We start from the raw sequence: 24,372 nt of genomic DNA on the forward strand, positions 1-24,372 counted from the left end.
GTACAGACTGGGTATCAAGCTCTACACCAGGGGTAGACACACCCTTACCTTGCCAATGAGTGTGAGACCCTTTGGTTACCCTCAACCTGGTTTAGTCGTCTGCTGAAAAAGTTTACCAGGATGTGGTTGCTGTGCATGCTACAGCTTCTTGGAGCCACAGGTGAGAGTTGGGTAGAACAGGTGGACACCAAAGGTAGAAAGCATCTCTGAAAAGGGATCATCAGCCCTCATACCAGAGGTACTAGTCTTCCCTGAACACATCCTACACCCCAGTATGAGATTTAATAAGGTGGCTGAGGGTAGAGACAAATCTTGTTCACTTACAGGATGAACTAGATAGGCCTGGGTTCTCTTCCAACTATGAGATTTCTATAATTCTGGGATCTATTTTTCATCATTTATAAAATCATCAAGGAAAGGTGGTCCCTATGGTATACATTTATTTCAGAGTACATAAAAATGAAAAATAGTGACCATGGATGAAAGGCTAAAGTTTAGCTGAAGATCTCACTAGGTATGAGAAGAAAATCTAATTGACTTTTAAACATTGGTAATAGATTCTGTCATAGTTAAATCTAAATTCAAATTATTTCCTCTAGGATCAAATATAAAATGCTGTCTCTGCTTGGCATTCAAAGCTCCCCCTTAACCTATCCCCCTTCTGCCTTTCCAGTCTTCTTATACTTTATTCCCTAACATGTACTTTTCAATCCAGTGACACTGACCTTCTGGCTGTTATATGAACAACACACTCTATATCTCTCAGCTCTGGGCGTTTTCTCTGCCTGGAATGCTCTCCCTCAACTCTGCCTACTGACTTCCTCAGCTTCCTTTAAATCCCAGCTAAAATCCTCTATTTTAGAGGAGGTCTTTCCCAACCCCTCTTAATTCTAATGCCTTCTCTCTGTTATTTACTATATATAGCCTGTATATGTCTTGCCTTGTATATATATTTACATATTATCTCCCTTATTACATTCCCTTTGAGGGAAGGGACTGTCTTTTGCCCCTTTTTGTATCTCTAAGACTTAGCTTAGTGCCTGGCACATAGTAAGAACTTAATAAATGTTTATTAATTTAGTTAAAATTTGAAAGCAAAATTTTTTAAACATCAAAAGGATTTTTTGAAGAGAAACGCATCTCCAAAATAACTTATATAAGGGAAAGAGATTTCCATTTTAAAATAAAATGTTATTTTCAGGGATATATTTGGGCTTTCAACTCATTTCCTTTGTTTTGTGAAGATTCTGTCTTTTATAGTAAATGTTAGTTAATACTGTACATTATATTTTCCTTGCCGAATTCAAATGATAACATGTGAAAGTTGGAGGAAACCTTAGGGACTAGTTATTCTGATACACTGATTTTATACATGTGAAGGAAACCAAAGCTCAGAAAGATGAAGTAATACACAAGAACTGCCAAGATAAGATGATTAAATGGGGGTCTGGGGAGGAGAGGGGTATAGGAAAGGATGAATCAAGGATGTTTCCAAAGTTTCAAGAATATGTAGATGGGAGAAAAGTAGTGTCATTAGCAAAAATGGGAATATGGGGAAGAAAAGCAGCTTTTAGAGTGGAAAGCGATATATGTGTCACTGGAAATATCCTTTAGGGAGTCTGAAATATAGGTCTAGACCCTAGAAAAGAGGTGAGCCCTGGAGATACAGCATTGAAAGTCATCTGTTTAAAGGTGGTAGCTGAAGCCATAGGAGCAGATGAAATCATTAAGAGAGAGTATAGAGAGAAGATGGCTTAGATTTTAAAATAAAATCTTGGGAAAAGCCTAAATTTATCAGAACAGGTAACTTACCCTAAGCTTTTCCCTTCACTTTTAAATTTTAAAAAAATTCAATTTGTGGGGAAATCATTGTCCTAAGGCTTAACTAAATCTCTAGTTTAGTAGCTTATACCATGTATGTAGATAAAAATCTCACTCTGGTCAGGGAACTTTATTCCTCTTCAAATTCAGAAGGTATTAAATCCTTAAGATATTATCTGGGATCATGTAACCAGTAAGTAAATTTGAGGCCTTGGGTGGCTGGAGGGCAAAGGGCACCATGGTTTTATGTAAGCTTCAGTTTACTACATTTCATAAATAAGTTCTCAAATTAGGATTATGATCCCCAGTAGAATGTAAAATCCTTGAAGGAAGAGATTAATTTTTGTCTTTGCATCTTTAACTCCAAACACAGCACCCATAATCAATGATGTTAATTGAATCATTACCATTCAATTTCTTAAGTTGGGATAAGGAAAATCTTCTCTCATCAATGACAGCACTGCCTTTTTCAATATTTGCTAAATGTCTTTGGGATTTTAAACTATTAAAAGTTAAGAATATTGGGGGGGGGGCGTGGAAGAATACCTTCAAACATCCTAACTAGACCTACATAGAGTTTCATTGTATTGTATATGCTTAAAACCTCCATTCTTTCTGATCACAATTCAACCTAATGTCTCTGGACCAATTTATGTGACTTACAAAGCAGATCCACTCACAGTGTTAGGGCATGATTAGCCACAGTAGACATCTCACCTTGGCAGTGGCATGAGGAGATGCACCTTTCTCCAGTAACAGCAGCGCCACCTTCTGGTTGTCATAATGAGCAGCAACATGGAGTGGGGTGAGGCCATTCTGTAAAGGGTGTTTTTAAGTTTAAGCATTAAAAACAAATGGTTGTTAGCTGACTGAAGCTGCTGGGAGTTATTAAGAAAAATAAAATTGAAACTGATTAAATCCATGTTAATAGATTAACCAAAGGACACAGTGAACTAAAGAGAAGAACAATGAACAATTACGGAATTATTTTTGTATTAGAAACTTCATCTGAAACCAAAAATAGCTGCAATGAAGCACACTGTACCTTGCTGAGAAGCAACTAAAGAAACCAGCAGATGTTATTTTTTATTATAAACCAAAAAATAAAAATGTGAAGCTGGAACCACCAAGGTTTCTGTTACCTTGCAGCCTTGGCAAAAAAGACTTCTCCCTCCACTGTCAGCCTATCTTACAATGTTTGCTTGTTTGTTTGTTTTTAATTTTGTTTTATTTTTTAAAAAACAATTTGAAGGGTCTACAATAAAAAGTCCATAACACTGGTATGAATTGTCAAAATGAATGAACAACTGGAGACACTGCTGTATGGACAGATATTATAAATTGGCTTCTCTTTCTCAATGTGGAAAGACAGAAATGATCCTACATCGTAGCTTTTCTCTACAATTTAATCTGCTGCATGTTTGGGGTGTAAAGGACCTTTAATCACAGGATAGTCACAGGATATATAGACTTCTCATGCTTCCAACATATCCCATGCCAAACAGCTTTACCTTGCCAGCGGAATCCGGGGAAGCACGTCGTTGAAAGAGCAGTTTTGCCACATCCAGGCTTCCATATTTTGCAGCTACATGCAGTGGTGTAAATCCCTTCTGAAAATGTGAAAAAGAGTGGGGTGGAGGGTGGGGGGAGGAAATGAAATTGTTACTTCAGTGACTTCTAGACAAGTCATTTAAGAAAAATTAACCTGACCCAAATGATGAATGCAAAATATATTTAGGAAAAGACAGGTAAACATGATTTCCATTACCATTAAAGAAGGCCTAAGAACAGAACAAAAAGTTTATCATTGAACCACCAAAATAAACTTGGATTTGAAAGAAAAGTACATGTTTAGGAATAAATTTAGAAAACTAAATTTTGACTTGATGTTTGTATACTCAGACCAATATTAGTGTCAGAATTTGATATGTATTAAATGCCTACTATGTGCAAAGCATGGGCTATAAAGAAGAAGAGTATCTAGCATTTATATAGTACTTTATGATTTGCAAAGCACTTTACACATGTTATTTCATTTCTGACACTCACGACACTGAGAGGTAGTTGCTAATATTATCCCTGCTTCATAAATGCAGAAACTGAGGCTGAAAGCCTTGCCCAGAGTCGGTAGAACCTTCTTGAGAACAAATATATGAAAAAGAAAGAGAGGCCATATCTTGCCATAGCTACTAAGTACCTGAGGAGGAATTTTAACTCAAGCCTACCTACGAACGCATAATTAGTACAGATTAAATAAAACTATACTTATCTTTTTCCTGGCTCATGAATCCAAAATGAGTGTGTTCATGATTACTTATCCTCATTCCTTTTCTCTTTTATAACCACCATTTCTTTACTTTTCTCATTGGGGAGTTCTCTAAGTCAAGGTTTTATATTTTTAGTAGCAAGGACAGGAAATAGTTTAATTATTTATCATGTTGTTGATTTATATTTTCAGGGGATATGACTAGTGAAGTGGTCTGCAGAACAACATGACAAAAATATCCAGCATCAGCAACATCCCCCATCCTGACTGGCTGGTTTTCCTCTTTTCCAGAAAAGCAGGACTATATTTCCAAGCTGATTCCTTCATAAAATACATTCAACTTCTGTCAAAACGCAGGGTTAATTAAGGCCAATGTGTTGAGCATGATGATATTTTGAAAGGATTTTTAAGCCTACTTTCAACTGAATTGTAAATATCCTTCACTAAACACATGTTTATGCATACACACACACAAACACACACACACACACACACACACACACACACACCCCATATTTTAAGTTTCTAATCAATAGCCACCCACTGTAACGAGCATCATGTTGCAAGGCAGCCTAAGATAATAACTGCTTCCCACAGTCTGCAACCATCATTCTGGAGTTGCAGTGAACAAGTCTCAAGATAGTCCAGTAGCCATACCAATCAAACTACCAAAGAATTATTGTGTAGAGCTAGAAAAAATAATAACAAAATTCATCTCAAAGAAAGTTCAAGGGAATGAATGAAAAAATAAAGAAATAAAAAATAAGAAGTTGGCCTGGTAGTACTAGATTTCAAACTATATAACAAAGTGATAATCATGGAAAATTTAATACCGGCTAAGAAATAAAGTGGTAGATCAGTGGAGTAGATTAGGTAAACAATACAGAATAATGAATGACCACAGTAATCTGGTGTTTGATAAACCCAAAGATCCAAGCTTTTGGGGTAAGAGCTCACCATTTAACAAAAATTGCTGGGATAATTGGAAAAAAGGTTGACAGAAAGTAGACACAGACCAATATTTCATTCTGTATACCAAGATAAGGTCAAAATGGATAGATGATTAAGATATAAAGGGTGATATAAGTAAAGAGGAGCATGGAAAAATGATCTTTGGATGTATGAATAGGGGAAGAGTTTATGACCAAATGCGAGATAGAGAGGGTCATGGGAAGTAAAATAAATAATCTGGATTACATGAAATTCAAAAGTGTTTGCACAAACAAAACAAATGCTACCAAAATTAGAAGGAAAACAGGAAACTGAGGGGGTAAAAAATTACAGCAAATTTCTCTGATAAAAGCTTCATTCCAAAAATATGTAGGGAACTGAAACAAATTTATAAAAATAAAAGCCATTCCCCAACTGATAAATGGTCAAAGGATATGAACACGCAGTTTTCAGAAGAAGAAAGCAAAGCCATCATTAGTCACATGAAAAAAATGCTCTAAATCACTACTGATTAGAAAAATGCAAATTAAAACAACTCTGAGATACCACCTTACACCTACCAGATTGGCTAACGTAACAGAAAAGGAAAATGACAAATGCTAGAGGGGATCTGGGAAAAAGGGACACTAATACATTATTGGTAGAGTTGTGAATTAGTCCAACCATGCTGGAGAAACAATTTGGAACTATTCCCAAGGACCTATAAAACTATGTATACTTTTGACCCAGCAATACAGCAACTAGGTCTGTATCCCAAAGAGATCAGGAAAAAGGAAAAAGGACCTATTTGTACAAATTAATTAAAGAAGCTCTTTTTGTGGGGGCAAAGAATTGAAAATCGAGGAGATGCCCCTCAGTAGGGAACGAGTTGTGGTATATGATTGTGATGGAATACTATTGTGCTATAAGAAATGATAAGCAGAATGGTTTTAGAAGAACTTGGAAAAACATATATGAATTCATGCAAAGTAAAGTGAACCGAACCAGAAGACCATTGTACACAGAACAGCAATATTGTAATGAAGATAACTGAAAGACTTAGCTCCTTTGATCAAGACAATGATCTAAAAGTACTTTGCAAACCTTCAAGTGGTATACAAAAACTAGCTGTTGTTATGTTAGAATTCGAAACTTTAAAAATACACAAAGTAGCAAATTAATTGGTTTATATAATCTGAAACCACGGATTTAAGGAATTTTACTGTAGAATTTGTCATGTATTTAAAAAGCAACATCTATTGTGGAACTGTATAGGCTATCTTGACTTGAATGTTGTAAATCTCCAGATGAAGGGGGGGAAATGAGACCAAATTCCTTTCAAAGGGGGATTATAAAGAAAAGATCTGAGAAAGAATATAGAGTCAGGATGGTAAACTGCTAGATGAGACTACAATTTGTTTCACATAATGGGCTGCCGGTAAAATACAATATTTAGCATGTGATAGGGCTATATATAATATTAATAATTAATCACTAAGGCTACAATTTAGCATATTGGGAAAGGTTATACTTGAGGTACTTGGATGGGGGGAAAGGGAACACCTCTCCAATTTCACAATAGGAATTAATAGAGCACTCTGGGATTGACTTTATAAAAATGGGTCTTATTGCCAACATTATTGAAACGATGTGTAGCGTGTCTTTTGTTGCTTTGGAGCTGGGACTTCTAGTATGTACAGGACAGAATCTGAGCAATGATGACGTCCTATAGATGGGGCTCCCTTAGCACCTCTTTGTTCTTTCACAACTGAGCTGAATTCCTCATCACTCAGGATGACTTCCCAGTAATGAGGAATCTTACTGAGAGATTGTAACAATCTGTGATTTAAGGTTAGGGATACATGCACCTGGGAAATAATACTGTCATTATTTCAAGTAGAATGAAATCCAATATCTTCTCCATGGGTTCAGCAATTTTTATTGAATGTATCATTAAGCTCATCCCCAACACTAATAAGGAATTCCCATTTGCTCTTTTTCTTGACTTGGGATGAGGAGAGATTTGGCATTTGCATCTTTTTTTTTAAAGAATGAAACTAAACATGCCACTCCAAAAGGTCAGGTATGAATTTCAGACCAAGCTTATGTATGCTTTTTTGCAGCAATGAAAGGAGTCCATAACTGATTTCTCTATATTGTTGCAACTACTCTGACCACTTACCTTAATATCTTTTTAATTAAATTTTATTTCTTCAATGAATAAAAATGGATTCTCTCCCTCACACCACTCACCACCATAGAAAAGGGGAATAACCCTCTTATAACAAATATGCATAAGTCAAGGAAAACAAATTCCTTTCTTGGACATGTCCAAAACATCTATGTCTAATTCTGGACTCTGAATCCATAACCTCTCTATCAGGAGGTGTCCTTACCTTAGTAGCTAAAGAATGAGCTGCTCCTGCTTCCAGAAGTACCGATGCCACATCTACCTGGCCTTCCCTAGCTGAGATGTGCAGGGGTGTGTATCCATTTTTAGTGGCTGCATCTGGGTGAGCCATATGTTGGAGAAGCAGCTGGACTATTTCTGTCTTACCCAGGCGAGAAGCAATGTGCAAGGGAGTCTGTTCCTCCTACAACTCAAGTCAAGCAAAAAGTTAGAGCCAGAAGGACTCCCTAATGATATACTCCAACCCAATTACCCCTGGTGCAATACCCCCCTGCAATTATTATCATTATTATCATTTATACAGTATTGTAAGTTTTACAAAGCACTTTACATGTATTATCTCATTCAATCTTTATGATAACCTTTGACAGAGGTTGTAAATACCATCCCCATTTTACCTATAAAGAAGTTGTCTGAGAGAAGTTAAGTGACTTGCCCAGTCATATATCTAAGTAAGTGAGGCAGGATTTGAACTGAAGTCTTCCTGATTGCAAATCCCACACTCTTCTCACTTGTGCCACCTAGCATTTTTATAGTACTGAGTTGATGCACTGTTAACAGGCATTGTGAACAAGTACGTATTTCCACGAATTTGATCAATGTTTCTTTTCACTTCTACTTGCTTCTGATGATCAACACATTTCCCTTTTCAATCTAACTGAGGTAATAGAGGCTTCAGTATTCACCTTATTTAAACATTTTTCAACTTTAAAAATTTATTTTTAAGTTGTTTTGTTTTGATTACAGAAGAATACAGGACCAAATACCCATCCAAGGATAAAGATGAAGAGAATTAAGAAAACAAATCATATCTCCAGATATATGCAATGTTGTCAGCTTGTCAAAGATAAGAAATGTGCCCGGGTCTTGAATTGGCCACCTATTATTCTTATCGACTGTGAAAATTCTGAAGGCAGTTAATCAAAGATGATGGGGAAGGACTGGCAAGTCTTTCACTAAGAAAGTTCTATCAAGGTAGACCTGAAACTGTTTTGCCATTTATAGTCTTAGAGACTATAACTGTGTAGTTCAAAGACATTCCCACTACTATCCCACAGACCCATAAATACATGTCAGAGATGAGGCTTGGGCCAAAGACTTCTTGACCCAGAAACTGGATCTCTATGCATTTATATCATGTTGTGTTATACAGCTAATATATGACATAAATATGATATACATATAATAAATATAACATGACTAATTAATAGATATCATTTTTAAATGGAGTAGGAACAATATAAATCCCATTTCAGAAGCAAAAAAAAAAGATAAAGTTCAGGTCTTAATTTGCAAAACATTTCCTTCATGATAGCCCTTTGAGATAGGCAGTAAATACCCATTTGACAGAAAGAAAACAAAGCAAGGTTCTGACTTGTCCACACACTTAGAGCTAGTAAATGGCAGTTGGTGTAACTGAACCTAGACAGCAATCTAAAGGATTCTAGGTTTGACTGACTCAAATCTAGAGTACTATTCCCACATTCTCAGAAACAAGGGATGTGTAAATGTGTAAAACCACAACCAGTCAGAAGGACAAAATGTATTCTATAAAAAACAGGAGGTGAAGCAAGTGAGTTGGGGGGTGGGGAATGGAAAATTTGAGAGTAGTTATTTTATAAGGAACTGACTGGTAAAGTTATGGAAACTTGCTTGGCTTTGTTTGATACTGGGAGAAGCATAGATAAATATAGTTCTAGAGTTATCAATATATTGATGAAGAGCAAGTGCTGTTTTCAGTAAAAAAAAAAATCCAATGATAAAAGAGATCATAGATGCACAAATGCTTTGAAAAAATGAAATACAAAAGTCTTCTTTCTGGTCCTCATGATACTCCATCTCCCATCTTTGGACCTTTGCAAGGTCAACTCAGGTCTAGAGTGACCTCCCTCCTCACTTATGGTTGATAGAGTCCTATACTTCTTTAAAATGCAGCCCATGAATCATCTTCTCTATGTGAAGCCTTTCTCAAGCCCCTCAAGCTACCTTGTATTTAACTACTTTGTATGTGGGGATTTGGAAGGGCAGAGGGATATATAGATATATTTTTATTTATTCACTTTATGTTCACATATTTTTATATAGACTTGTTTCCCTTATTAGAACGTAAGCTCCTTGAGAGGAGGGATTATTTTCTTTTTTGTAATTGTATCCCTGGCAACAAGTATAGTAACCAGCACATAGTAGGTACTTAATGTATACTTGTGATGATTGACTGATGTAAAGGATATTATATCATGAAACTGCTGTACTGTTCTCACTGTCAGAGCAAAACACCCTTCCTTAAATGGAGAAACCTCTACAAGATGGTAGAAAAAGCAGCCTAGATACCTACCCTGGCTCTGGCATCCACAAGAGCACCATTTCTTAGAAGGCAACGGACTACTTCCACCTGCCCAGCCCGGGCTGCCATATGGAGTGCAGTCTCTCCACGCTGCCAGGAAACAAAGAGTCTTGAATCACAAATAAACCTATCCCTCTGGATGGTCATAAATAAATATGTCCATGGTACTGCAATACAGGAACATGTCAATGGGCTGGAGAAGATCTAGGTGGAAAGGCTAAAGGAATTGGGATTACTCTGGGGAAGAGAAAGGTTTGGGGTAGATTAAAAACAATTTACAAATTTATCAAATACGTTATACTCTCCTTCACCTTCTCTATGGATTGAACAAGAAAAAGCATCTAAAGCCAGTGTTTCCCAACATAATTTCAATTTATAACATATTTGTAAACTCACCTGTGCATTCAGGATCCAGGATACACAGGGCAGGGGTGATGGGGTGGTGGGACGGTTTGCCAGGAAGGCAAAGAAGCAGCGTAGTTAACTTCAAAATTCAACATAAGCACATTCTCTAGTGAGATTATCTTTGTCATAGTACCATAAAGCAGTTTCTTAACCTGGAATCCATAAACTTGTGTGTGTATTTAATATTTTGATAACAATATTTCAATTGATTTCTTCTATAATCCTATTTTATTTTGTGCATTTTAATCATGTTTTCTTTCACAGGTAGTCTCTCCTTTTGTATTTGAGAATATTTTAGGTTTGGGACAATTTATGTTGGAATGTACAGTGACTTGGATAATCTCAGGTAGTCACCCTAATATTAATGATTATGTTCACTCATACATAGTTCTTGCAGAGACTTCCTGGCTTTTGGCTTCAGGTCAGAGACTGAGAAGTTAAGCATGGATTATTAGGAGATTCATTGTGCCAAGGAGATGCCCACCAGAGATTAGATAGGCCCAGGCCATCAGAGCACACCTACAGCATTTTTGTGATGCAATGATGTGCTATGTTTGGCAAGCTGACTTAAGCTGGAGCTTGAGGGCTTAGATCTAAGAGAGAACATTAGATCTAAGGGAGAACTTACTGACAGTCATGTTTGGAGTGTTCTTTGTAAGGGATTATAATTTCTGACCATCTTTTAAAACAAGAAAGCCGTATAGTCCTGAATGAAGGCAGGAGGATGGACTAAGTGGCCTAGCAACATTTTACTTACTCTTCTGATAGAATCTTCTGATTCTTTAGTTATGCATGAAAATCATGAATAGGGAACAAATGCCGTAACAGATATACAGGTCAGAATTATTTTAAGAAATAATTCTGGTTTATCCTAAGTAGAATTAAGTACCTATCCTCAACAATCTACTTCTAAATTTAGTGGGTTGTTCAGTCATTTCTCACAAATCCTAATGAAAAACCTTGGGTTTTCTTGATGAAGAAAAAAAAGCTAAACAAATAGAAATCTTGAAGTGATTTGGGAAGATAAAATGAGAGGTCTGATATACTGATTATAGTGAACCTCTGTTGATCCCTGAGACCTAATGTTTGTTTTTTGTTCTCTAAGAGGGCCATGACATCAGGAAGGTGACGTCATGACTTGCAGGTAAAGTGGATTTAAGTGACAGAGGGCTGTGAAGAGTCACAAGCCTCACTCTCTCCTCCAGAGCCATCTGGGCCCAGTGGCAAGATATAGATCAGAACAACTGAAGATGGTCCCAAATGCAGTGGGAGACGTTGGCCAAAATTTACTCAATGAACAATTAATATTCAAATGAGAATAAACTACCTCAAATGATTTTACATACTTTATGCTAAAAGTCTATATTCTCTTGGACTCCACATCACACACTATTTGAGAAGAATAAATGATCTACTTTACCCAGAGTGCAGTCTGGAAATTGACATTGATACAAGAGACATTTTCAACTCCTGTATTTTATAACTGTTAAGTATTTCAATATTTTTCTCCCTGGAAAAAACAAGATTTCTTAGTGCCTTGATGTCATTAACCATAGGTCTCCAAATAGAAGACAGTAAGTTCTCTAATACCAGTAATTGGACAACTCAATCTTTTTTTTTATCACATCTCTTGGCTAAATGGCGTTATGGCAGTTGTATCTTACAAGATTTCCTGGTGAAAGCAGACAATAGGCTTAGACTCCAGAAGGGCCCAATTTTTTCAACAGAATAATGAATCCAAAGAAGTATGCTAGACCTACACTGAATTTCAAGTAATTCACTCTTGCTTTTACCTTATTTTCCCTCAATGTTTTCAGAAAGCTGAATTATGTATATCATGTATTTGTATATATACACATATATGTGTATATATACATATAATACAGTATAGGCTTATTATGTTTTGAGGTTTTAACTCATTTTAAGTTAGTTTAGGTTAAGTTTTAGTTTAACTAAACCGAGTTTAGTTTCTTTCTTGATGATATCTAGTCATATTTTTCTTAATTTTGCTAAATTAGCTTTGGGGTGGAAGTGTGAAGTATATTTCCAGAAAAAAATTAACTTCTCCACTCTTCTCCCTCTTTGCCATTAAAAACTTGCTTTGTTGAGAAAAGAAGAAAATAAAAATCTACCACTGCCTGCTACAGGTATCTTGGTGATTTGTTTTTTAATTCTAGTATTGTGTTTAATTGACCACTATCCATTACTGGTTGCTAAAATATCGTCATTTCTAGTTGTAGTTATAGTCTTTAAAGTATATGGATCAATAAATGAAAAAAATTACCCAGCTAAAAAAATGGAACTGTCCAGGTAAATATCATCTTGAACTTAAAAGCTCTGACAAATTTGAGTTGCTATTATAACTCACATTTAGATTTAACTTTCCCTCAAAAATGATTGGTGAGAAAATGAGTATGCTCACATTTTAAGCAAGTTCTGAGTCTAATGCCGCCCCCATCCCATCAGCCAGCTGGTGAAAGTGACCCCACTGACAGCGATGTCAAGTTACAGTATTGCCGCATCAAGTCAGAAAGCCGTCAAGCACAAGAGACCACATCGCATCCATGTAATGCAACAGTGTTTCAGGCAACAGACGAATGATCTGGGGGTGGGGGTATTTGGGGGCAGGGAGCTGACCAAGTTGGAAAAAAGCAAAGCAGGCAGGATGTATCCACACAGTTTCTGAATCAACTTCACAGGAGTTCTGGTTACATGTTAGTTGTTTTGTTTTTTTTTTTCCCAGAAGAGTTCACAAACACTCCATTCCTTAATTTCCAGGTAAGTTCCTGTCGATGCTATCATCCCTAAAGGTCCTGCCTCCTCCTAATGATAGCAAGCATTTTCATTGTGCTTTAGAATTTGCAAAGCACTTCACAGATGTTATTTCACATGTCCCTCATAACAGTCCTGTGAGGTAGGTAATACAGGTGTTTTGCCTATTTTGCAAGTGAAGAAATTTGGAGAGAGAACAATTGAACTTGAAGAACTTGCCAAAAGCAATAGATTCAGGATTTGAGCTCAGGACTTTGGTCTCCAGGGCTTTTCTTATTATATCACAACTGCTTTTTGATTGAAGGAAAAAGAAAAGGATGTTTGGGAAAGGTTGTACAGTCAGGTATCTAAAATATGGAGGGTATGTGCATGTGTGCGTGTGTGTGAGCACCTATGTGCACATACAGATCTGGGACAGGGGAAAAGAGGAAAATAAAAGGCAAAGGATGAATTCTCCTGAAATAATGAATTCCCTGAAAGAGATGATTCTCAGCCCTGGATTTATGATACATCAGAGTATTGTTAAGTATTTTAAAGCATTATCACAAAATTCCCCCAAGAAATTTATTTTAGCTTAATATGGAAAAATAAATTATATACCATATAGCACTTTTACTAGGAGGAAGGATGTATGAAATCAATGAACTAACAGTAAAGTACTATGATTTCTAAATGTCTGGAAATTAATCGATTAAGAGGAAAGTCAGGGATCTAATCTCATTTATGGTGCTGATCTTAGCTAGAATCTCAAAATAATATTTTACAGAATTCCATGTAAAATCTGTGTTGAAATCACAGACACATCATTTTGTATCATGTTTTCAACTCCCATGAAAGTTTTTACAGCACAAATGATCTAGAATTCTGCAGAAGTATAAATAAGTATGTTATAGTTTTGGTGGTATTTGTTGCATTCAAGCTTTTGGTTTCTGTTAGAAGTCGGGTTTGCAGATCCTAGTGTGAATAAAATATCGAATAAATTGAATACGTGAATAAAGTGGGAATAAAATATTTTCTGTTAAACTTGGTTTTATCAAGGGCATAAAATAATTTTACTCATATCAAAATTTAAGCACAGAAACAGTGTGCAACTACAGAAATGGTAATGTGCAAAAGACCATACACGAAAAGTGAAACTGGCCATTCTATTTCACAACCCAAAAGGAATGAGACACCAAAAAAATAGAAGCAATGGTGATAAGCTAATCTTTTAAAGAAAATTTACATTGGTAATAAAAAAATTAAAAGAGACTTTCATAGCAAATAATTGTTATTGTATGAATTTGAAATAGTAAATGCTTAAAAATTTCAGACAGCAACCTCTTTGAAGAAGGAAGTTGATTTCTCTTAGGAAGGTGTCTCAAGTTTAGCTTTAAGATTAGAGGGCATTCATTAAGTAAAGAGATTAAAAATAGTCAGGCCCTAAGGGCAAGAAAATAAGACATGAAAAGTAGGAAAGGAAAATCGGGTCAGATGTTAGGTCAATCTGGTCAGTAGAAGAAAACTGGCCTATGCAGCATTTTGTAGCAGAAAAGTCATCTGAAAACTAATACTGGTTGTGTTATACAGAAAAAGCTGATGTGAAACAACTGTCTTAGACCTTCTCTCAGTCAGATATACACAGGCCAAAAAAGGCTAAAAATGGGGAGGGGGACCAAGCAATAAAAGATAGGAAAGTTGTTCTCAATTAAAATGTCCTGGTCTTTGCCTGTCTCTAGTTTGTTATTTGACAGGCTTATAGGATTGGACCATATCATCCTGATTTTTGGACATTTGGAATTATACTATCACCATGATGCATGGTGAATCATCCTTTCAGCTTCAGGGCAGCTTAAAAATGTCTTACTTTTAATAAGGGCATTGAAGAAGATGCCTGTTTAACCCATCTGTCCCAAGAGACTCAACATTTCCTATGCCATCGCTTTCAAATTTATTTTAATTATATTCTTTTTGAGAATCTAAGAAGCTGCGTCTTGGATAAATGTCTGGAAGTCTTATTAATCAGAAGTACATGGTTGGAAGACCTCTGGGGCAGCTCAGCCCCTTGCTTTGACATGCGCGCGCGCACACACACACATAAGACCACGCACACACGCAGAACTCTCTCTCCCTTGCCCTCTGCGGTTATTCTATTCCAAGCCATACTCACAATGTTAGTGACATCTGGAGAGGCTCCATTCTGCAGCAGAAGGAGGACTATGTTCAGGTGGCCCATGAAAGCAGCCACATGTATTGGTGTGAGGCCAGACTGCGAAACAAAGCAATAGTAGTTTTACTCCTCTGCACGAGTGAGGGGCTTGGGGGCTTCTTTAGATAAAGAAAGCTGGAGTGAAAAAAAGTAGAGAAGACAGGCAAAAGGAGGAGGGGAAAGAGACAGAGGGGGATGGGGGGAAAGAATCAGAACCAAGGAGACAATGAGAGAGAGGGAGGGGGGAGGGGGGGGGGAAGGAAGCAGAGAAATGGACAGAAATGGAGATAGAGAGAGGGAAGAAGGGAAAGAAAGAGGGAGAGATGGGGGACAGAGAGGTAGAAAGTGAGAGAAACAGAGAGAGGGAGAGGTGGAAAGAAGAGATGAGAGGGAGGGATAGAGAGGGAGGGGAGGCAGAGAGGGAGAAAGAGGGGAAAGAGGAACAGGGGAGAGGAGAGGAGAGGAGAGGAGAAGAGAAAGAATGTTTCTGGACAAGCTGAAACATTTTCTACCTCTGTTATAGCCTGGATTGAAGCCCCATATTTCACCAGCAGTTCCATGACTTTGATGCGGTTTTTCTTGCACGCAATGTGCAGTGGAGTAAAACCGTTCTGTGCGAGAGACAATCAAGTTAGTTGAAAACATGCAGATACAGAATCGTCACACAACTCCATGCTGGCACATTGCAGGCAATAGTGTTACCTCATCACGGAGTATGACCAGGGCTGCTCCCACCCTTGTAGGTCAGGTCACAGGGAGGTAACAGGAGCAGTCCTGAACTCCTGTGATACTGGACTTTCCCCCCATGGATAACTGGGGAACTAGCCTGCATGCCCCAATGCTGGCATGTTTTTGAAAAGGGAAGGCTTTCTCTTTAGAGGAACAAAGAGGACAAAATTGACTCTTTTAGGTCTAAGAAGTACCCAGAAATCAAATCATGATTGGTAAAGGCGTGAAAATGTTTACTTTTCTTGCAGATGTTGTAGGAAAGAAAATATTTTTCTGGTAGAGACAAGTTCTAAAGTATCTGAATTGCTGACCTGTCTCATCCTAAAACAAGGCCTGTGGCTCTTTGCCTAATGTTTCTGTTTCCTTCATTTGTTTTCTGTTATTCCTCTGAGAGTAATAACTGAAATATAATGATTATACATCTATACCTATATTTGCATGCATTTACACATGCATGCATATGTGCATATACATTTTACAATTATACTTTTCACATAAGAATACTTTTGGAGCTGTTTATTTGGAGCCTTTATAAGATAAACTCAGGATAGCAACACCTCCAGGTGGGGATTTTGCTCCCTTAATTAACAATAAACTAAAATAAGATCTATATAATTGTTTCTATGCCCCAAATTTCATGCTGCTGCATCCAGGAATTGAGTCTGTGATGCCTATACTGCACCAGTTCTGGGACTAAGCAGTTAACTAGCTGACATTTCTCTGTATAAGGTATGACCATAAAGTAATAAAATATTTAGAAATCTCCATCACAAAGTTCTCCTTGTTATAATAAATACCTCATACATGGAAATCTAGGTCTTAGTTGAATTAACTATAGCATGTAAATGAGAAAGATTTTTTTTTAATGAGTAAACCTTAAAAAGCAAAGGCAGATATGCCTTTTAAACAGTTATTTCTATTCTGGTAGATCCGAGCATTCAGTTTTATCTATTGATGACAATTTAGTTATTTTTTCCTCCAATAAAGTTCTAATCTTGTTTCTCCTCATGGTTTGGGGTTGTAGTAGGGGGTGACTGCATGGTTTCTAAGACTATGAGAGCAGAGCACCAGCTATACCATACCCTACCAAGATGGTAAGACCTGTTGGCCTGTTTCAGAATGAGCCCACCTACGTTTGGAGGGGCACCTAACCAGGTTGGCAGCAGGGGATGGTTTTCAATAGCTCTCAGGGACTTTAGGGTTAGCCCGACATAGAGGGGGTTGCAATCTGTATTGGAGGAAGGAAAACCGTACTGACAAAAATCAGCTCTGAAGTTGCAATTAAAGAACTGAAATAGTTATTATAAGATATTTTTTGGGAAATATGCAGCAGGCTCACAGACACAGTTGGAAAACACTCCCTAAAAATAAGGATGAAATGACAGACCTTTTGAGGCACTTTCCACCTACTGAGAGCTCTTAGCAAATTCATTGATTAGGGCCAAGCTCACACTTGTACAGTTAAATTAAATTAAAACTATTTGAACCACTCTCCTTAATGTATTCTAGTCTAGCTGCAAGTCAGAAAGAGTTAATATGCTTGAAATGTACCAGTGTTTGTAATTAACACAATTTTTTTATTTTACTTCAGTTATGTAGTATGACAATTCTCACAAAAATATAAGGTCTTATTTAAGCTAATGAATGATTTATCTTTCACTATGAGATTATAAACATAATGGATTTTCTCACTGTTTTTCACTTTGCGTAGGAGATCTAACATTAACCTCCCGCCCAATATATGTGTGTGTATGAATATATGATATACATGTATACATGTATATCATATATCTATATATACACACATACATGCATAGATAGTTCACATGAATTCCCATTTCTTGATTACTGTATCTGACATACATTTGATTTATTTGCTATTAACAAAAATATTTTCCTCTTTTTTGGGTAATGATTTCATATAATGACCTCATAAAGTATCTTTGCTCCTAAAATCCAGGGCTGTCAATTCCATTGCAGGAAAATTTTACATTTTTGAATGTAAACAAGAAAATTTTAATTTTAATGGCTAGTGACCTTGATTTTGCATAGGAATGCCTACAAACTATTTGAAACTATATTAACAAGTGAAAAAGATGAATTTCCTATTAGTTTGGGAGTTAGCAAACATGAAGCATAAATGTATTAGACATATGCCAAGTCCTTTCAATGGATGTTGTTAGGCTAGCCGGTGTTCAACTATGAGTAAAGCAGGGGGACTGATTAAATGATAAGCCTTAGAAAACGTAGGAATAGTTGTGGTGGCAACTCTTCCCAGCTTTCCTTTTCAATCTGTCCATATTCCAAGAATTGGAAATAAAATAAAAATGTTTATTGAAACACTTAGAAAAGAGACATCAATTTCCCACCCCCTCTGGAATCAGAAAGAAACCTCAAAGCTGTTATTCACAGGGTTGTTTCTTGTCCTATCATATTCAAAAAATAAACTGGCCAACTAAACATGTCATGTCAATATGAACAGTAATATGTAATCCCAAAAATCTTAGTGTCATTTTAAGCTTTGACAACTTAAAGCTCTGATAGTTTAAAAACTGCTCTAAGACTTTTGGGATAGCTTGTACTGATTTTAATAAACATCTCTAGGATGGATTACCCAATGAAAATATACTTTTTTTTGAAAATGTACTTGCAACAAAGAACTGATTTCTAATTTAGAAAACACTCCCTGAATTTATCATTGTTTAACTCCTTGCTTTTCTTTTTTTAAAATAACTCTCAGGGCTTCCTATAGTCAAGTGACCTACCCTATAAGCACCTGAGAAATTGAAATAGTTTATTTTTGCCTTCTTCTAAGATTTTAATTTTCCTTTGAAGTTCCTCTTGATCTCAAGGGCTGGACATCAGCATGTTTGCAACTGATGGTCTTCAGAAATGTTTCCTTGGTGCCCTCTGAAATCTATGCTGTTTCACCATCAGAAAATAGGCAAATAGGAAAGCCTGAATGAAGCAGTAGCATGATGTATGATAGGTGGGGTAGGATTGACTTGGTCCCCAAAGCATTCCCTATTTTTGTTTGCATCATTGGTCAGTAAACACTGGCTTGATAACCCCTTTTTATGTTTGACTGAGGTGGAGTGGGCCAGGTTTACCAAGGCTCTGGCGTTAGGATTGGCTCTCTTGTCCAGAAGAAGTTTGGTCACACGATAGTGGCCACAGTGTGCAGCAACATGGAGGGCAGTCAGGTAGTCCAGGGTGACGTCATCCACTGGGGCCTTATGCTGTAGCAGGTGTTTCACACATTCAACGTGGTCCCCTTGTGCAGCCATGTGAAGTGGAGACAGTCCGTTCTATGCAACAAGATGAACAAAAAAACACCAGTAAGTCCTCATTCCATGATTTATTTTCTCTTGTTACTTTGGTTACTGGTCCAGAAATCCACAGTGCCTGAACAATTTATGCTCTCCTTCAAAATGCATGATACAACTTTTAGTGTCCTGAAAAATTTACTTTTCTAAGTATTGCTTGGGCTAAGTGTGTATGTGTGCTTGACATTGTCCAGAAAATTCTGCTATCCTAAATAAGTATTGTTCTTTACTGAAAGTCAAGGTACTTGACTCCTACTTCTGGCATTTTCACTAACTTAGGTAATACACTTTGTGTCTCCAATTCAAGCAAATATGACGGTAGATGAGACTTGGTGGATAATTTAGTCTAATCCTCGATCATCTTACAAATGTGAAAACTAAGGACCAGAGAGGTGACTTGAATGTTAGGATCACAAAGGAGCTAAGAGGCGCAGCTGAGATTTAACTCAAGGTTGTCTCATTCCAAATTCATCATTCTTGTTGCTACACCACAATGACTTGGAATTCTCTGAGTTCATGTTCTGGATGGGTTGCCATCTGCTCTGTTGAAAGCTATTTCTACACCAGAAATTCCCATGCTGATAAAATTACAGGTTCTTGTGTGTGTGTGTATGTGTGTGCACATGCACATGTGTGTGTATATACACATACATGCATGCATATAAAGTAAATTTTAGTACTTCTGTGAGTTCAATGGTAGGGTAACTTCCTTCCACTGAGGCAGATTTCAACTCCTCTATGTCTTTACAAAATAATGATGATAATAACTAGAATTTATGTTGTGCAGAGTATCTGCCAGGTACTATGCTAACTACTTTACAATTATTATCTCATTTAAGTCTCAAAACCACCCTGGAAGGTTACTGTTCCCATTTTACAGATGGAGAAACTGAAGTCCAGAGGTTAAGTGACTTGTCCAGGGTCACACAGCTAATAAGTATCTGAGGCCTCATTTGAACTAAGGTCTTCCTGACTTTAGGTCCAGTGCTCTATCCACTATGCCAGTTCATTGCCTGTAGTAAATGTGTATGTACATAAGAATGTAAGAGATCCAAGAAAATAAAAATTCATTTGACTGCATCATCCATCTACTAGAAGCCTAAGTATACTGTCCCTTTAATGATCAATGCAAATATGATCACCCAGGGTAATAACTGCTGAAGAAACTTTTAGTTTATACCCAATGTATGAGAGGATTCTTACCCTGTAATAAAACAAAACAAAACAAAACAGAAATCCTATCTGTATAAAGGGCCAGAATAGGACAGCTAGGTGGTGCAGCGGATAGAGCACTGGGCTTAGATTCAGAAAGACTCTCCTTCACAAGTTCACATCTGGCTTCACACACTAGCTGTGTCACCCTGGGCAAGTCTTAACCCTGTTTTCCTCAGTTTCCTCATCTATAAAATAATCTGAAAAAAGGAAATGGCAAACCACACCTGTATCTTTTCCAAAAATATCCTAAAAGTGGGGTCATGAAGAGTTGGACATGACTGAAAAAACTGAACGACAACAATAAGGGGCCAGCAATAGGCTACGCTATCATGAAGGTATCTACCTTCCAGAGCTCAGAAGGTAGAACAGCCAAAAGCCAATTGTCACATTGGTACATATGCCCTAGCCGCATGTGCTTCCTATACCCGAGTGCTCCTTACATACACACAACTCTCCAGGGATGCACCATGGTAACACCTTCCCTATGCATGTGACTTTTCAAGCACATTCATTAGGTGTATCCACTCTTGGCACTTGATGGTCATGTGTATTTGTAGGAGAGCATATTCTAGCTTTATGGGAAAAACCATTCTATTTCTAAAACTTATCTTAAAGGACTCTTTCACTAATTGGATTGGCTTTGAATTACTCCTGATTAATAAAAGCAACCTTATAAGGCAGCTAGGTGGCTCAGTAGACAGGGTGGTGGGCCAGGAGTCAGAAAGACCGAGTTCAAATCTGGCCTCAGATACTTACTAGCTGTGTTACTCTGGGCAAGTGACTCAACCTCTTTTTGCTTAATCCGCTGGAGAAAGAAATAGCAAACCACTCCAATATCTTTGCCAAGAAAACCTCATGGATAGTATGGTCTGTGGGGTCATGAAGAGTGCAACACGACTGAATGATTGAAAAACAAATGAAAGTAAAAACAAGAGTGGAATGATTTTGTTATGATTTTGTGGGTTTGTCTAGGGTCTCCAATTTGAATTTTTCCAACACTACAAGGATCACAGATTTTTTTCTTTTTCATAATATTATCAGATTAGATAATTTTCTTTTCTGTTTTTTCAAATTTATTTTATTTTTAACCAGGTATATGAACCTAACTCTTGCATTGTTCTTTGCTAAAGCACTGATACCTGATACATTACTGTGCACAAGGTAAGTATAATGAAAGTTGAAACCTGAAGCTTGGGACAGTGCCACCTCCACTTGGGAAGCAGAGCTCCATTTTAGCAAAGAGTTAAAAGTCAAGAAATAGGCTGCAAAATGAGCAAACAGAAAAAAAATTATGACCATAGATAGTTACTATAGTGACAAGGAAGATCAAAACATACACTTACAGAAGAAGACAACAAAGTCAAAGGTCCTACATCTAAAGCCTCAAAGAAAAATAAGAATTGGTCTCAGGCCATGGGAAAACTCAAAAAGGATTTTAAAAATCAAATAAGAGAGGTAGATTAAAAATTGGGAAGAAAAATAAAAGTGATACAGAAAATCATGAAAAATGAGTCAATAACTTGGTAAAGGAAGCACAAAAAATACTGAAGATAATAACACCTTAAAAAAACGGAATAGGTCAAATAGTAAAAGAGGCACAAAAATCCAATGAAGAGAAAAATGCCTAAAAAGTAGAATTGGCCAAATGGAAAATGATATACAAAAATTCACTGAAGAGAACTCCTTAAAAAATAGAATTTGACCAAATGAAAAGCAAGTACAAAATCTCACTGAAGAAAATAATTCCTTAAAAGTTAGAATTGGGCAAGTGGAAGCTAATGACTTTACGAGAAATCAAGAAATAATCAAACAAGATCAAAAAATGAAAAAAAAATACAAAAAAATGTGAAATATCTCATTGAAAAAACAACTGACCCACTGACCCAGAAAATAGAACCAGGAGAACTAATATAGGAATTATTGGACATCTTGAAAGACATGATCAAAAAAAGAGCCTAGATGACAATTTTCATGAAATTATCAAGGAAAACTGTCATGATATTCTATAACCAGAAGGTAAAATAAAAATTGAAAGAATCTACCACTCACCTCCTGAAAGAGATCACAAAATGAAAACACCCAGGAATATCATACCCAAATTCCACCCCTCTCAGGCAAAGGAGAAAATATCACAAGCCACCAAGAAGAAATAATTCAAATAACTTGGATCCACAGACAGGATAACACAAGATTTTGCAGCTTTTACATTAAGGGATCAGAGGGCTTATGATATGATATTCTAGAGGGCAAAAGTGCTAGGATTACAACCAAGAAGCACATAGCCAGCAAAACTGAACATTATTCTTCAGGGGGAAAAATGGACATTCAATGAAACAAAGGACTTTCAAACATTCCTGATGAAAATACCAGAGCGGAATAGAAAATCTGACTTTCAAATACAAGACACAAAAGAAACATAAAAAGGTAAACAGGAAAAAGAACTCATATGGAATTCAATAAGGTTAAACTATTTCTAATGCTGCCTGAGAAAATGATATTTATAACTTTTAAAAACTTTCTCTTTTTAGGGCAATTAGAAGGAACACACATAGAAAGCAGAGATGTGAGCTGAATGTGATGGTATGATTATCTAAAAAAAAATTAAGGGATGAGAAAGAAGAATGCACTGGAAGAACGGGAAAGGGAGAGATAGAGTGGGATAAATTATCTGACATAAAAGAAACCTGTAAAAGATTTTACAGTGGAGGGGAAAATGGAGAGAGGGCAGAGGGGAGCACATGAACTTTACTCTCATCAGAACTGGCTCAAAGAGAGAATACTATATGCACTCAGTTGGGTGTAGAAATCTACCCTACCATACAGGAAAGTAGGAGAGAAGGTGATAAGGGATAGAAGTGAGGAATGGAGCTGATAGAAAAGGCAGTTTGGGAGAGGTAAAAATAAGAAGCAATGGGGAGAGAGTAGGATAAACAGGAAGAAAATGAGATGGAGGGAAATACATAGTTGATAATCATTACTACGGAAAAAAACAGTTTTTACACTGACTTTCTTTGATAAAGACTTAATTTCTCAAATATATGAAAACTAAGTCGAATTTATAGAAATGAGCCATTCCTCCATTGATAAATGCTGAAAGATAGATATGAATAGGCAGTTTTCAGACAAAGTAATCAAAGTTATCTATAGTCATATAAAAATGCTCTAACTCAGTATTGATTAGAGAAATGTAAATTAAAACAACTCAGAGCAACTACCTCACATGTATCAGATTAGCTAAGGTGACAGAAAAGGAAAATGACAAATATTGGAGAGGATGGGGGGAAACTAAAACACTAACATACTATTGGTGAAAGTGTATACTAATTCAACCATTTTGGAGAGCACTTAGGAACTATGCCCAGAGGGCTATAAAACCATGCACATCCTTTGACCCAGCAATACCAGTACTAGGTCTGTATCCCAAAGAGATAGAAAACAAAAAGGAAAAGGACCCATATGTACAAAAAATACTTACAGCAGCTCTTTTAGTCGTGGCAAAGAATTGGAAATTGAGGGAATACCCATCAATTGGGGGATGGCAGAACAAGTTGTCGTATATGATTGTGATGGAATAATATGTGCTTTAAGAAATGATGAACAGGATGCTCTCAGAAATATCTGAACTGATGCAAAGTGAAGTGAGCAGAACGAAGAGAACATAGTACACAGTAACAGCAATACAGCATGATAATCTACAATGGATAACTTAGCTATTCTCAGGAATGCAGTGATCCAAGACAATTCTATAGGGCTTATGATGCAAGGTGATGTCCATATCCAGAGAAAGAACTGGTAGAGCCTGAATGCAGATCGGACATATATTTTCTTTATTATTCTTGGGGTTTTTTTGGTTTGTTCTTTCTTTCACAGAATGACTTACATAGAAATGTGTTTTGCACGACTACACATGTTTAACCTATGTCAAATTGCTTGCCTTCTCAATGAGAGGGGAAGGGGGGAATGGAG

The 24,372-nt window shown here is 36.8% G+C and overlaps 1 protein-coding gene across 1 annotated transcript in view; it reads right to left on the reverse strand.

Annotated features, from left to right (window-relative positions):
• ANK2 (ankyrin 2) overlaps positions 1-24,372 on the reverse strand; it is a 297,680-nt gene that overhangs the window by 131,906 nt on the left and 141,402 nt on the right. The window contains exons 11-17 of the mRNA XM_036763028.1: positions 18,976-19,173; positions 15,649-15,747; positions 15,098-15,196; positions 9,763-9,861; positions 7,414-7,611; positions 3,333-3,431; positions 2,539-2,637 (exon numbers count right to left, since the gene is read on the reverse strand). Of these exons, the coding sequence (XP_036618923.1) occupies positions 2,539-2,637; positions 3,333-3,431; positions 7,414-7,611; positions 9,763-9,861; positions 15,098-15,196; positions 15,649-15,747; positions 18,976-19,173 (891 nt within the window). The remainder of the gene's footprint in view (positions 1-2,538; positions 2,638-3,332; positions 3,432-7,413; positions 7,612-9,762; positions 9,862-15,097; positions 15,197-15,648; positions 15,748-18,975; positions 19,174-24,372) is intronic.

The sequence above is a fragment of the Trichosurus vulpecula genome, chromosome 6 (genome assembly GCF_011100635.1).
Source record: "Trichosurus vulpecula isolate mTriVul1 chromosome 6, mTriVul1.pri, whole genome shotgun sequence".
Classification (NCBI taxonomy): domain Eukaryota; kingdom Metazoa; phylum Chordata; class Mammalia; order Diprotodontia; family Phalangeridae; genus Trichosurus; species Trichosurus vulpecula.